Source organism: Idiotropiscis lumnitzeri, chromosome 4, assembly GCF_059441095.1.
Source record: "Idiotropiscis lumnitzeri isolate Australia: NSW breed Sydney's pygmy pipehorse chromosome 4, RoL_Ilum_1.0, whole genome shotgun sequence".
NCBI classification, from domain to species: Eukaryota; Metazoa; Chordata; class Actinopteri; order Syngnathiformes; family Syngnathidae; genus Idiotropiscis; species Idiotropiscis lumnitzeri.
This window is the reverse complement of record NC_142394.1, coordinates 28,226,498-28,240,232: the sequence shown is the minus strand read 5'-3', so window position 1 is coordinate 28,240,232 and position 13,735 is coordinate 28,226,498. Positions and strand designations below refer to the sequence as shown.

Genomic DNA, 13,735 nt, shown 5'->3' with positions numbered 1-13,735 from the left:
ATTTTGGGGGGGAGAAAATTTGCATTGGAATTTTATGTTTCCCTTCAATTGGACAATCGTTGGATCCTAAAATAATTACTTGCCACTGGTTTCCATAAGTTTTCATAAATTCAAAATTAAAAAAATATATACACAATGATATGCAGTTCCAACTATGTAAATTTAATAACATCGATATGATTTTCCACCTCAATTCCAAAGCGCTGGCGCGTTGTCGTGCGCTTGGTTGCCAGCAGGCGGCGACATTGCGCTTCGGTCCCAACATAAGCAATAGCGGAGTGCGAGATGCGCGTGACACTAACACACCCACGCTCACACACACGCACGAAACCGATACGTGAACATGCCGTGCGTGCGCGCACCTTCGGCGTGGGCCTTGTTACGTCACACAAGATCGATTCCGGTCAATTCGATTTGGTCGGCGCCAATTCCTGCATGCGCAGAACTTGTCCCAAAAGTTGTCCCAGCAAGGACGGGAGCGCGCTCCTCCGACGTGAAGAGGTCAACAAAATCTGCTCGATACAATTCAAACATTGCCACTTGACACAGTTGCACGGCGAGAGAGCAACTTTCGGAAAGTTGACCTGAGTTGGCGCACTTCCGGCGCGCAGGTGACTAGTTCACCAGTTGACACGGCGGGCGCGCTCCTCCTCCTCCTCCTCCTGAGAGGGGGGATGTGGGTGAGGTGGGGGTCCTCCAGGAGCCGAAGGAGGTGGAGCAGAGGGGCGGGGAGGGGGGAGACCTTGGCCGCTGCCTGCGCGCTATATAAACACTCATTTGACTGACGCACACACGCACAGTGCGCTCACACGCGCGCGCCCACAGAAGCAGCAGCCGAAGCATCCTCCTCCTCCTCCTTCTCCTCCTCCTCCTCCTCATCTTCACCTTCATGCGAGCGGCATGAGGTGGTCCGGCTGCTAGGAGCTCGTCGCGTGCCCCCACCCCACCCCTGGCCGGCCCCAGCATGCTCTTCGACACCTTCGACCTGCTGTCGGCTCTGGCCACGCTGGCGGCGTGCGCGCTGTGCGTGGCGCTGCTGCTCGCCGTGTCACAGCAGCTGTGGCAGCTGCGCTGGACCGCCACGCGGGACAAGAAGTGCAAGTTGCCCATGCCCAAGGGCTCCATGGGCTTTCCTTTCATCGGCGAGACGTGCCACTGGCTTCTACAGGTAAGCGGTGCCCCGGCTCGCTACTCGCTTTGCTTGTCTGGTTTCGTTTGCGCGCGCAACACTTCACATGCATCGCGCGGACTTGGAGCGCGTCTTTGATTGGCAGGCCGGAGGAGACAGAAGATGCTCTTTTTTTTCTTGTTTTGTTTCTGCGTCAGAAATCGAAAATGATAGAAATGAAGAGCCGGCCACTTCATGGGTCTCCCCCCCAAAACGCATGGAAATTTCAAATTATTAATGATAATAATTTAACAGATACAACTTGTTGGAGGAGAGTCCACGAATTGAATTTGGTCAATCAAGGCTTCATGTGCAATAAGCTTATCGTGTTATTATGTGATGGGCTCCGTATTTTGTACGTAATAAACACTATCGGTCAAAAGGAACACAAACGGGACCCTTTTATATAAATTGTTTTCAGTTTTGGGTCCGAATTAAACTGCGGCGTACCATTCAAGCTATTCTTCGGACTTCAATCGCTTAAATTGATTCGGAAAAAAAAATAGAAAATTGGAAAAGAAGGTAAATTTAAAGTTAGACGTCATGGAAAATAGTGGCAACCAATTACCGAATTAATGTAAATACGCCAGCATTTGTTGAGAAATCATTGAAAAAAAAAAGTTTCATCTATTTTGCATTAAAAATTTGCTGAGGTGGGCCACCAAAACAAAAACAATTAACCTGAGGGACATTTTTAAGCAACAAATTTAAATTAAACCAGACGGCAGTGAAATTTAGGACAACCAAATACTAATTTGTGTAAATGAGCAATTTGGTTCGAAAAAACAAAAAGCTCGATCAGTTTCTCAAAATTGTCAAACATTTTCAACTTTTCGACATACTTTCTACAAAAACGAATGAAACAAATCCCCGATTCAGCTTGCTACCTGACGCGTGTGTGTGTGTGTTTTTTGACGTTGGAGGGATGTACACCGGAGTGTTTTTACTTTAACTCAACAACATTTGAAAATAAATACCTGTATGTTCAAAAGTCGGTAAAATGATGCGACAAAATTGTGAAAAATCAAGTCGTTTCGCTGCTCTCAAATGGCCCACTCAACACTCGACGGTCAGGACTGGAAAAATTAAGTTACTACGGCTAGCATCTTTATTTTGTGACGCTAAGGCTATGAAAAAATAAATAAATTAAAAAAAATACAAACACAATGAGGCGCTCTAGAGAGGCCATGCAATTCCACACGCTGGCTGGCAAGTCAGACTGAACTTTCTTCTTCTTTTTTTTTTTTTTTTACTTCGCTCTTCCGCCTTCTGCCCCTGTTATCCGTGCACTTACAGTTGACGAGGCGCTCTAAAGCGCTTACTTCATCTCCACACGCTAGTTGTCGAGTCAGACTTTTGAATTTTTTAATTTTTTTTCCCCGCACTCTTCTATCTTTCTCTGCATTACATGCAAACACTTATGGCTGATAACGAGGCGCTCTAAAGTAGACTGCGGTGTAAAATAGTTGAAGCTCGACAATGAAGTACTACGAAGTCAGTCTTTGCTTCATAATGTATTTTGACAGAATTTTTTAAATTAAATTGAATATTTTTGCCCGCTCTGCATGGTCTCACCTCCATCTTTTCTGCATTTGTGGAGACTAGTTTATGTGGCGGAGGAGAATGCCTTACATGATGTGTGTGTGTGTGTGTGTGTGTGTCGGGGGTATTAGCGGGGGTCCCGGGGTGAGCGCTTAGAACGTTTTCAACAAGCATAATCTCCTTTTCTAAAATGTCCTCAGGTCAGGGGCCAACGCTCTCTCTCTCTCTCTCTCCCCTCGCTCGCCCTCGCCGCATTCTACTCGTGTTCTGGCTGAACTATCCGAACCCCTTCTCCGCTAATCCGTCCTCCTCCTCCTCCTCGTCCGCCGCACTCTCGCTCTCCCTCGTTTGCCTTCCCCCTTTTCTTTTCCCGCCTCCTCGCCTTCCTTCCTTCCTTCCTCTTCTCTTTCTGATGCGACGGCGTGACCGCAAGGCGACGCGGGTCATTGTCGAGTCGAGGCCCTATGGCGGCGTTCACGCGCGCGCACGCACACACAGGTTCCCTGGCATCTCTGGCAGCGTCTGAATGATTGACAGCTGAAAAGAGGGAAGGAATTCCCTCGCAGCCTTTGGCCGCCTCTTGTCCCCGCGGTGCTCCGCCTCCTCCTTTTCCCCCCCTCATTTTTAACCTTCCTTTCGCCCACTTTGGCTTCGGGCGTCAATCAGGCCGAGTGGCGGGTTCGAAACTCCGGACGACGATCACCTGCTCGGCCATTGTGGAAATGACAAACTTGGTCAGCTGAAGTCAAACTTAACAGAAAAAAAAAAAGTTTTGTATTGAACTCATTTACTGCCATTGACGGCTAAAGACGTCAAAGATGCATTTTTATTTATTTATTTTTTTTTTTACTCGGCTTGTACGAATGAGTTACTAACCACATAAGTTAGCTAGCTACATGCTAACACATGATGGCAAACATCAACCTATTTTTCTTTTTTTTGGGGGTTTGTTTTAATGCAATTGTTACTTCATATTACATTATATTGCATCTGGTTCAAGCAAGTTGAAACCACATTTTCGGCTTCTTCTATAACCAGCGAGCACATTTGAAATCTACTCGTCGTATTTGTGAAAGGCGAGTGGAGAAGAGTGTTTTGACTTTGAGCGTCTCTGAGTGCTTCTCTGTTGCCTCATGGTGATGTGAAGTGTCACATGACCGCTTTTTGACGGCACGTTGCTTTGCGACTGGAAGATGTGTGCGTTTTTTGTTGTTAACTTACTCCCACTGGTGGTTTCTCCTCGCTTCATTCACGACTCCAGTGCCCCCCCTTTCTTCCCATAACACGAACCCCCCGCTGTCTCCCTGCTAAGCATCACCGTGATATGTCACACACACACACACGCACACGCACACATGCAGATCTAAGTCAACATAATTAGCTGTGTTTTTTTTGTCATGGCCTAATAAAAGAGTCATTTGTTGGACATTTCCACAGCGCTACAAAGGGGACATTTATAAGGCCCGGCGCAGGTTCGCCGGCGGGCCAAGGCCAACAGAACACGCGGGTATTTTTAGCGCCGCTCGGACCTTGGGCGTGTGCACATGGCGGGCGATTTTCTGGGATGTTCGCCTTCGGCTGCGAACGCCAGAAGTCGCTTATTATTTTGCCGTTTGGTGCCTGTTCTGCGTTTTGGATTTCTGTGTGTGTGTGCGAGTGTGTGTGTCACTTCACTTCTGCGTGTGCGAGCGTGTGTGTTTATGCGTGTGACAAATCCTGTTTGTGGTTATGTTCTCTTGCGAGAGAAGAGTGGCGTCATTCCGTCACAACTTTTCCATGCTTGCTGTGGCGTGCGTGTGCGTATGAGTGTGCATATTGCCAGATTTGGGACAGGGGGGGGGGGGGGGGGGGGCGACTTCTCACCTTTTTAACTAAATGTCATCCACACACACACGCACGCTCTCACACACACACCCACACATTGAGGGTAGTGTTTGTCGTGAAAACATTTTGTATGCTGCCAAAATGTGTGCGGCAAAGTAAAAATGGAAAATCATATAGTAACGTATTGCGCATACCCAAACGCACTCACACACATGCACGCGCATCAATCTGATGGTGTATCTTGGGAGTGTGAAAGAGGGCCTTGTCTGGCTGCTGAAGGAACTCCCCTTCCGCTGTGTGTGTGCGTGCATGTAGGCCGGTATGCCAAGCAGACATACTAAACCACTCTCCATCCATGTGGCAGCAGAATGCAGCTTGGAAAACAACTCGCGCACACACACACACACACACAGTCACACACACCCTGAGGGCTCCAGAGGCCAGTCAGCAACCTGGTGAGTGTGTGCGTATGCATGTGTGTGTAGTAAAAAAGAGGAAGTGTACGGGAGCTGTGAAAACAGTTCAGATCAGTAGTTTGAAGAAGAAATCATGTGCTGAGGGCTCCTCACCACGATTAAAAAAAAAAAAAGAAAAAAAATGAAAATGTCAAGACGCCGTTCTTCCAGTGCCGGCGGTCGGGGGAGGCTTGCGGGGGTCACGTTTACGAGCACGCCGGCGGCAAAGACAAAAAACGTCGACACCTCATGAAGGCGCACACATCTGAGGCGGGTTAGCACAATTACAAAATGCTAATTAGCGCCATCTGGGCTCAATTGGGGCAAGCCGACGTCGCGGGCGTCTTGCTCACGAAGGGAAAAAAAAGAGCCATACTGTGAAGTCTTGCTATCCGCAGGGGTTAGGGACCATGCCCCCCCCCCCCCGCCCCCCCCCTAGCTACCAGCCCCCCCGCCCAAAATCTTTCAAATGGCCTGTGAAAAAGTATTTGCCCTCTTCCTGAATGACTTGGTAAGTATTTCCAAAATGTAATTTCTAAATTAAGGTATTACCACTTCACTGCCAGCTGTAGAGCAGTCACCAGTGTGCCGGTAAAAAATCCAAATTACAATACAATACAGCTTTATGTATATAGCACTTTGACAACCTCTGTATTACTACTTTCCTATTTAGCATTTTATTATGTTTTTGACTGAAGCTACAAAAATACTCGCAATTCTTGTAGCAAATGTTGAGCATCTGTCTGTAAATTAACTTCTACCACTGCCAATAGCGATCCATAGTCTGCATCATATTGAAAATCTGACCAAACTCTTCAAAAAAAACAAATAAATTAAAAAAAAAAAGGGGCAAGCACTTTTTTTGGGCCACTCCCAGTTCAAGTTTGCTTTAAAGCTAAACCGAAATCAAAAAGAATTACAAATTGTTTACTTTAGCCAGCTGCTTTCACTGTCTTACTAGCTTAATGCTAACACACAATGCAAAATGCCATTGACAGGCTAACAAAATTAATCATTGATGTTACAGCAATTATAAACCTGAGAAAAATGTACACAAGTACACAAGTGATAGCAACACATGACGAATTTTGTAGCTTAGTTGCAAGTCGCAATAGGTTTGTCGTACATTGGCATGAATGATACTGCCCCCTGGTGGCCAAGGCGCACACTCGAAGGAGCATGACAATGTCCATTGAATTACTCTATTATAATGCACAACAAGAGCAGATGCCGAAAGAGGGAAACAAGAGAAATGTTCAACACACCTCACAGGAGTTGTGTAGTTGTGCGTGTGCGTGTGTGTGTGTGTGTGTGCGTGCGTGAGAGAGACTCTCGCGCATATTTCTTCCCCCAAGAGGCCTCCAGGGTCAAACCAGTTAGTGTTGTGACAGTGTAGCCTCGCCATGTTTGTTTACTTAGCACGTTTTTGTGAATTTCCTGAATTTACTGCGAGCATGTGTCACCACACATGTGTGTGTGTGTGTGTGAATAACGTACTTGTGAGTAACACGCTAAACTGCTTCAGACACACACACACACAGACACAGCCCATTTACAAGGCAAGAGTCCAAAATGTCTATCTAGGCTTTGGCGTGATCCGCTTGACCCGGATGTTTTTCTCTCTCGCCCCCCGCCCCCCCACGCAGGGTTCGGGTTTCCATGCATCGCGGAGGCAAAAGTACGGCAACGTGTTCAAGACCCACCTGCTGGGCCGCCCGCTGATCCGCGTGACGGGCGCCGAGAACGTGCGCAAGGTGCTGATGGGCGAGCACACGCTGGTGACGGTGGACTGGCCGCAGAGCACCGCCGCCCTGCTCGGACCCAACTCGCTCGCCAACAGCATTGGCGACATCCACCGCAAGAGGAGGAAGGTCAGTGCGTGCGCCAGATATAGCATTTCCTCCAAATGACGCGGGTCAACAAAATAATTTGCATTTGAGATGTGGCCCGAAATGTATTTTTGATGCTGATTTTTTTTTTCTAGAACATCAGATTTTGGAAATATTTTTTTAAAGGGGAAGTCAACCCCCCAAATTTTCGATGCACCTGCACTAATTCTTGCCTATGTCAGGGGCGGCCATTTTGCCACTTGCTGACAACTGAAAATGACATCACAGTTGCTCAGGGTTCAGGTAACGGGCAAGCACGGCTCACCTGTTTTCTGAAGCTGAGCCATGATTGGTCGATTTTGTGGCTTAAACCAAATTCCATAAACACAATATTAATCGGAATGCCATCTTTAGACGAGTGGAGGCATGGAACATATTCTTGCCAAGAATGTTTTTGAGTTGACTTCCCATTTTAAGTTTGGTTTTACCATGTGTTGTAAAATATAATAACTATGACATTTTAGAAAAAAATTCCACATGTTGCCGAACCTAACCCTTCATTCATAAATATTACGAAAAATATATTAGTAGTTAATATTTTATATTATTATTATTAAAATTTCATATGCTAGAGAATAAAACGAGGGCAGATTCTGAATCAATGAAAACAAATCTAGAAAAGTTTACTTGTATCTCTGATTAAAAAAACATTTGCGATGAGTTTAATTGAAACCCGAGTCTGATCGGAGTGATTCGCGTCATCCACTCGAGCCAAATAAGTGCAATATGGCAAGATTGACAGCTGTGATTTTCCGGAGCCATTTTGGATTGCGGCGTGCGTTTTGGGCGAGCCACTTCTCAAGTTGTGACTCTGCAACCCTTAATTCCTCCCTGACGCCGCCTATTATCTCTCTTTCCGCCATCTTTTCCTCGCCAGGACCATTTCAGGTAATCAGCCACTTAGTGCCATTATCCCCTTGTCCCCGGGGCAAATACCTACCTAGCTCTCACACACACACACACACACACATTAAGGCACAATCCGGTGCATTTCCTGTAAATCAGCCTCTCGCTTTCTCCCGCCGGGTCCTCTGGGAGGTTGGCGGGGTCAGCTGCGGCGGCACACGGGGACGGTGCGGCGGAGAGAGTTGGGCCGGGTCTAATCTGGGCTCTGATCAGGCCCGCATAATGTGTGACCTCAGGTTTCAAAGTAGGGTTTCAAACTAGGGTAAGGGTTTTAATTTAAGGCTCTCATCTGGGCCCTCGCCTCCCCGGAGACCCCGGGCACTAACCTCGTGTAATGACCCCTGATTAGGAAGGCACAAAGAGGGGCTTTCTGTGGTACCCCCGCCCCCTTCCCTAATACACGCAGCGACCTGAATATGGTCTCGCTGAAACAGGGCAGACGAGCGACGCAAAAAGCGGCGACGTCCTGTGTCGCGGACGCGCAGAGGCTTTCCCCTCCGTCAGGAGCCAAGCGTGAAATCAGGACCGTGCTGGAAGTGGGGAGCAGCCCAGTGAGAGGCTGCTGCACCTGCAGGCTTGGAGCCAGTAGAGGGGGCTGCCACGTGAGACGGAAGCGAGCCACTCCGATGTGGATACGTCCTTATTGAGCATGCCCGAGACCACGGAGCAACACGCGCGACAATGTCAGGAGTCAGGAGAGTACACAATAAAAGTTCGGGAGTCAGGAGCATAGAAAATAGAAGCATGGGCGGCTCTCGCCTTGAGAATGTGTTTCTGTTCCACGTCATCACGCTGTGTGTGCGTGTGACTATCGCGTGTCTTCGGTTGCTACGGGATCATTCACACCGTGGGGACGAGTGGCGTTGATTTGAATTTCATTTAAGACGAAACAAATAAAGATTGATTGATTGATGGGAGTTAGAACACAAAATAGAAGCAGGGGAGTCAGTAGAGAAGGAAATCGAAAGAAAAGATCATGGAAGTTTGGGTGAAGGCAAGAGTGAGGGAAAAGAAGGCCGGTGAGAAGAATAAAGGAGTCTTTACATGTTTGAGGAACCAGCAGCTCACAGCACTTAAAGCACATAATTTAAGACATATGGACGTTATTAGGACCACTGTGTCTGTGTGTCGCTCACTACACCGCACTGTGTGCGTGCGTGTGTGTGTGTGTAGGTGTGTGTGCGTGCACCACAGGCTACAGAAAGACAGTCACGTTTTTGTGGTGCGGCAGAATGACAACAATTGCCCCCCCCGCACCCGGACCGCACTCCCCTTCCTGTGCCGACTTTGGAACGTCCCAAAATTGGACACTTCAAACAAACATTTGCGTGTTTGTTCCTAACCTGGATTAGTTGCGGCGATGTCGTGCCAACGTAGCTCGCAGACGGCAGGCAGCGTGTCGGCGTGTCACCTGGCAAAGTCAGATAAAACAGCAAACTGTTATTTCAAATTCGCTCTGAGGAGAAAGTGTCAAACCATTAGCATGTGGCTAATGCTAACCCTGTTGGTTGAAATTTGTTAATAGCTTATAGTGCGCTTCAAAACATCCACAGCTACATACAAAGTGATGTAAAAAAGTAAAAAAAAAAAAAAACTAAAAACCCTGTTAAAAATAATAAAAATTAATAACATAGAAACGTAAACAGAATAAAACACATGCTCATGCGGAGTCCAAAGCCAAAGAATAAACATGCATTTCAAGCCAGCTTTTAAAAATGCACAGAGAGGGGGTTTGCCAAATGTTTTCCAGAAAAAGGAGAAACCGGCAACATAAAAAGCTCTGAGTTTCTGCTTAATTTACTTCTCCGCTGACCAACGGCGGTTGAGGAGCTAACCAGAGCTAAGGTGAGGCGAGACCATTCAAAGTTTAAAAGACAAAAGAATCTTAAAAGGAAGGCCAGAATTTGGGTTGAGCTCCAATAAGGAGGTGAGCAGCAGCATTTTGGCCCAACTGGACACGCTTGATGGAGGACTGTCTGACTGACTTCATTGATTAAAAAAAACACCAAAAACTGCGTAAATAAAGCTGATCATCAATCAAACAGGAACTAGCCATAAACATACTCAAGAGTCCAATCAGTCATGAAGTCATATAAGAGAGACTTCGTTTTGTAACAATGTGCAGAAATTAATCAATGATTGCCGAGGATGTGAGCATTTTTTGTGTGTCAAATAAACGTAGAAACCATCTCATCCGTGCACGCAGGTGTTCGCCAAAGTGTTCAGCCACGAGGCTTTGGAGTCGTACCTCCCCAAAATCCAGCAGGTGATCCAGGAGAGCCTGCGAGTATGGAGCTCCAACCCTGAGCCCATCAACGTCTACAGGTACAACCGCAGCACCCGCGACTCTCCTCAGCGGCTTTTTCCTGAGTGCGAATGCTTGCGCGTTTCCTCAGAGAGAGCCAGAGGTTGTCCTTCACCATGGCCGTGAGGGTGCTGCTGGGATTCCGGGTCTCCGAGGAGGAGATGAGGCACTTGTTCTCCACCTTCCAGGACTTTGTCAACAACCTCTTCAGCCTTCCCATCGACATGCCCTTCAGTGGCTACCGGAAGGTACGCGCGCCGTGCCTCGTGCCAGGAAAACTGCACTCTCCACAGAGACCACCTGATTTATTTATCTTATTTTTTTTGCGCGCAGGGTCTGCGAGCGCGCGACAAGCTGCAGAAGAGCATCGAGAAAGCCATCAGAGAGAAGCCGCTGTGCACGCACGGCAAAGACTACAGCGACGCGCTGGACGTCCTCATGGACAGCGCCAAGGAGAACGGCGCCGAACTCACCATGCAGGAGCTCAAGGTTGGACCGAAAAGCGCTTCGCACACAAGCGCACTTGTCGCGTCACTCATCAATCATCCGAGGGAGAGCGAGAACATGAGACACGCACACACACGCGTGCGCGCGGAGTAGCGTACGGGCACACCCTCTGTTTACCTATTCAAGTCATTCCGAGGAATTCTGTGGAAACTCAACTCGCTCGCTCTCCATGTGGTTTCTGGGTTAAGTCCAGGGCCAAAAATAAGTCAACACTCCCCCTGGAGGGGTGAAAGAGGCCTCCTGTACACACACACACACTGAAAGTGAACTGGGGAGGCCCTGTCGCGCACTGCAAAGAGCCTCCGTGTTATTTACCCGACTGGCCGCTTCTTCCCGCCAACCAAACGTCACATTTGCAAAGTTCCCGCGAATGCCAACGTGACCTATTTGTTGCAGGAGTCCACCATCGAGCTGATCTTCGCCGCCTTCGCCACCACGGCCAGCGCCAGTACCTCCCTCATCATGCAGCTCCTGCGCCACCCGTCGGTCCTGGAGCGCCTACGGGAGGAGCTGAGGGCGCGGGGCTTCCTCCAGAACGGCCGCCTGTGCCCCGAGGGCGAGCTGCGTCTGGACACCATCGTCAGTCTCAAGTACCTGGACTGCGTCATCAAGGAGGTCCTGAGGCTCTTCACGCCCGTCTCGGGGGCCTACCGGACCGCCGTGCAGACTTTCGAACTTGACGTAAGTATGGAATCTGTCCAAAGTAATTTGGTTGCTCGGAAGTGTTGGTTAGCGTGCTGGATGGTTCCGTGTACTTTAATTGACCCGGACTCGGCCGCTGGTGAGGCCGCTTCAAGCGCTTGAATCTTGGCCGCAAGAATGCCGAATAACGGGGGAGAAACATTTTCAGAGGGTTGGGAACTGGCGAGTACTTTTTGGGTAGTGGGAGGGGCGTTGTTCCGAGGCTAAACTTTTCATCTCATGTGGCCAATTGATCATTTTGGATCAATTTGAATGATCAAAGTTGCAAGTTCTATTTTCTGTCTGTTTTTAAAGTTGTCACACGAGTTGGACTTAAAAATGTCATTGCGTCTGGACCAATAAAAGTGGAACTAGAACATTTCTCGAGATGCACTGATATCTTGGAAGGATACCCAAAAATTGCATTGAGCTTTTTGTACCCTTGACACTAAATTCTCCAATTCCGAGACGCTAACCGGCGGGTGTTGTTTTCATGTCCCTTTTGAAAGACGTTTTTTCCCGTCTTTGGGCCCGCAGGGTGTGCAGATTCCAAAAGGCTGGAGCGTGATGTACAGCATCCGGGACACGCATGACACGTCGTCCGTCTTCAAGGACGTGGACGCTTTCGACCCCGACCGCTTCAGCCAGGAACGTGGCGAAGACAAGGAGGGCCGCTTCCACTACCTGCCCTTCGGCGGCGGCGTCCGTTCCTGCCTGGGCAAGCAGCTGGCCACGCTCTTCCTGCGCATCCTGGCCATCGAGCTCGCTAGCACCAGCCGCTTCGAGCTGGCCACGCGACACTTCCCCCGCGTGGTCACCGTGCCCGTGGTCCACCCGGTGGATGGGCTGAAGGTCAAGTTCTACGGTCTGGACTCCAACCAGAACGAGATCATGGCCAAGTCGGAGGAGCTGCTCGGAGCCACCGTGTGAAGGCGGTGACGGGGTGGGGGGTTGGGGTTGATTGGAGGAGGGGAAACAGAAGGACGCCGCATTTTCTTCTCCGTTTCGGACTAAAAGGAACATTTTCACCGCTTGTTCTGTCGGGAAAGGAAGAAGCTGCCTGAAGGATTCTGCTCTCATCTCAATGAGAAGTGATGGAATATTATTGGAACGCGACGCGGGGGGCCAGGGGGGGGGTTGAGGTGTTGATAGGCAAGATGGATCAAACAGGGTACCGGAGGACAGGAAGCAAAAGCTTTGGGGGATTTGCTTCATACAAATTGGCCAATCATTGTAGCAGGGTAAACGGGGGGGCGAAAAAGATCCAGTCTTCCGGAGGCAGTGCCTTTTCTTTCTCTTTCTTTCTTTTGCTTTCTTTCCCCTTAAATCAAAAGAAAATGTGAGTTTGGATCTTTGAGCAGTTTTGTCTGTCGATTGTTTGCTTTGACTACTTTCCCGTGTATAGTTCAACTGCATTCCCAATGACCGCAAAAAAAAAACAATAACACCTTTGGATGATGTTTCAGTTTAGAAAGTTGTCAGATCAAACGTGGTCGGTTGTTGCTGCTCGTTCGGCGGAAATCTCCCCGCCTGCTCAGTTCCGAGATTATTGCATTGGAAAGTTGCTGAAGAGGGAAGGCTCGGGAAGCCAACTCGCACCCGCTGCTTACATCGCCAACTATCACTTGCTCACAGCTAGCATCACAAACACCAGCGAGTGATGGAAAACGAGGCCCACTTGACATGTAAATGCTGCTCGTCCTTGTCTTGTCGTCGTGTTAGTTTGGAACATCGCGTTAGTTTGGAACGTCGCATTAGTTTGGAACGTCGCGTCGCTCCCGCTTGGCCGTCTTCAGAGGAAAAAAAGAACGCGGCGGACTCGCTGCAGCCCAGCGTCCCTCAAACCAACCAAAAGCCCGAGTGGCGCGGACCAATGAGGTTTGGGGGGGCACGGAGAAGGACCAATGGCGCGGCTGGCAGTTCTGTCCTAACACACCACTGACTTGTTCAGGAAAACAGATGACAAGTATTCTCTTTTGCTGCTTCTTTGTGGACATCGTCTCACGGAGAGTTTGAGATGTCCAAACTTGTTTGTTTGTTTTTTTTTTGGTCCAACTCATTTTGTTTTCTGACTAGTCACACGTTACTAGGCGCTAGTTGGCATTTCGACACCAGGTGAAACAGGCGAGTGAGTGTAGACACACACACGTAAATATTCAGCATATCATTTTGTTCAGAGCAAAAAAAATAAATACAATTTTTTTTTTTTAAAAAGAGCGTTAAACAAGCTACTGTTTTTCATCATTTGTGTAATACTCAAGCAAGCTCGCAAGCCACGGGAAAAGAAAAATCAGCTATCGACTAATAACCTAATAATGTTATTATTGTTGTTCTATTTTTTATTCTACTACAGAGTTATTTTTAGTTTTGAGCCGAAAATGAGAAAAAAGCTCTTTGGAAAATACTGGATTTCGCTAGAATGTTATGTATTTCATTTACATTGTGTACACAGTGTTGA

General features: G+C 48.3%; 1 protein-coding gene across 1 annotated transcript; it reads left to right on the top strand.

The window, feature by feature from the left end:
* The first annotated feature begins 805 nt into the window (after positions 1-805).
* cyp26b1 (cytochrome P450, family 26, subfamily b, polypeptide 1) lies at positions 806-12,830 on the top strand. Its single transcript, XM_088292775.1, has 7 exons — positions 806-1,168; positions 6,636-6,860; positions 9,991-10,109; positions 10,181-10,337; positions 10,423-10,578; positions 10,993-11,277; positions 11,815-12,830. Exons 1-7 carry the CDS (start codon positions 965-967, stop codon positions 12,205-12,207), a joined length of 1,539 nt encoding a protein of 512 aa, XP_088148901.1. The 5' UTR covers positions 806-964; the 3' UTR covers positions 12,208-12,830.
* Positions 12,831-13,735: the final 905 nt, after the last annotated feature.

What these genes read in the sequence shown, in the direction of transcription:
- cyp26b1 (XM_088292775.1), top strand. Translation starts at nt 965, where the DNA reads ATGCTCTTCGACACCTTCGACCTGCTGTCGGCTCTGGCCACGCTGGCG. An exon ending in CGTGCCACTGGCTTCTACAG is followed by an intron (nt 1,169 to 6,635) that starts GTAAGCGGTGCC and finishes CCCCCCACGCAG; the next exon opens with GGTTCGGGTTTCCATGCATC. An exon ending in GAGCCCATCAACGTCTACAG is followed by an intron (nt 10,110 to 10,180) that starts GTACAACCGCAG and finishes GCGTTTCCTCAG; the next exon opens with AGAGAGCCAGAGGTTGTCCT.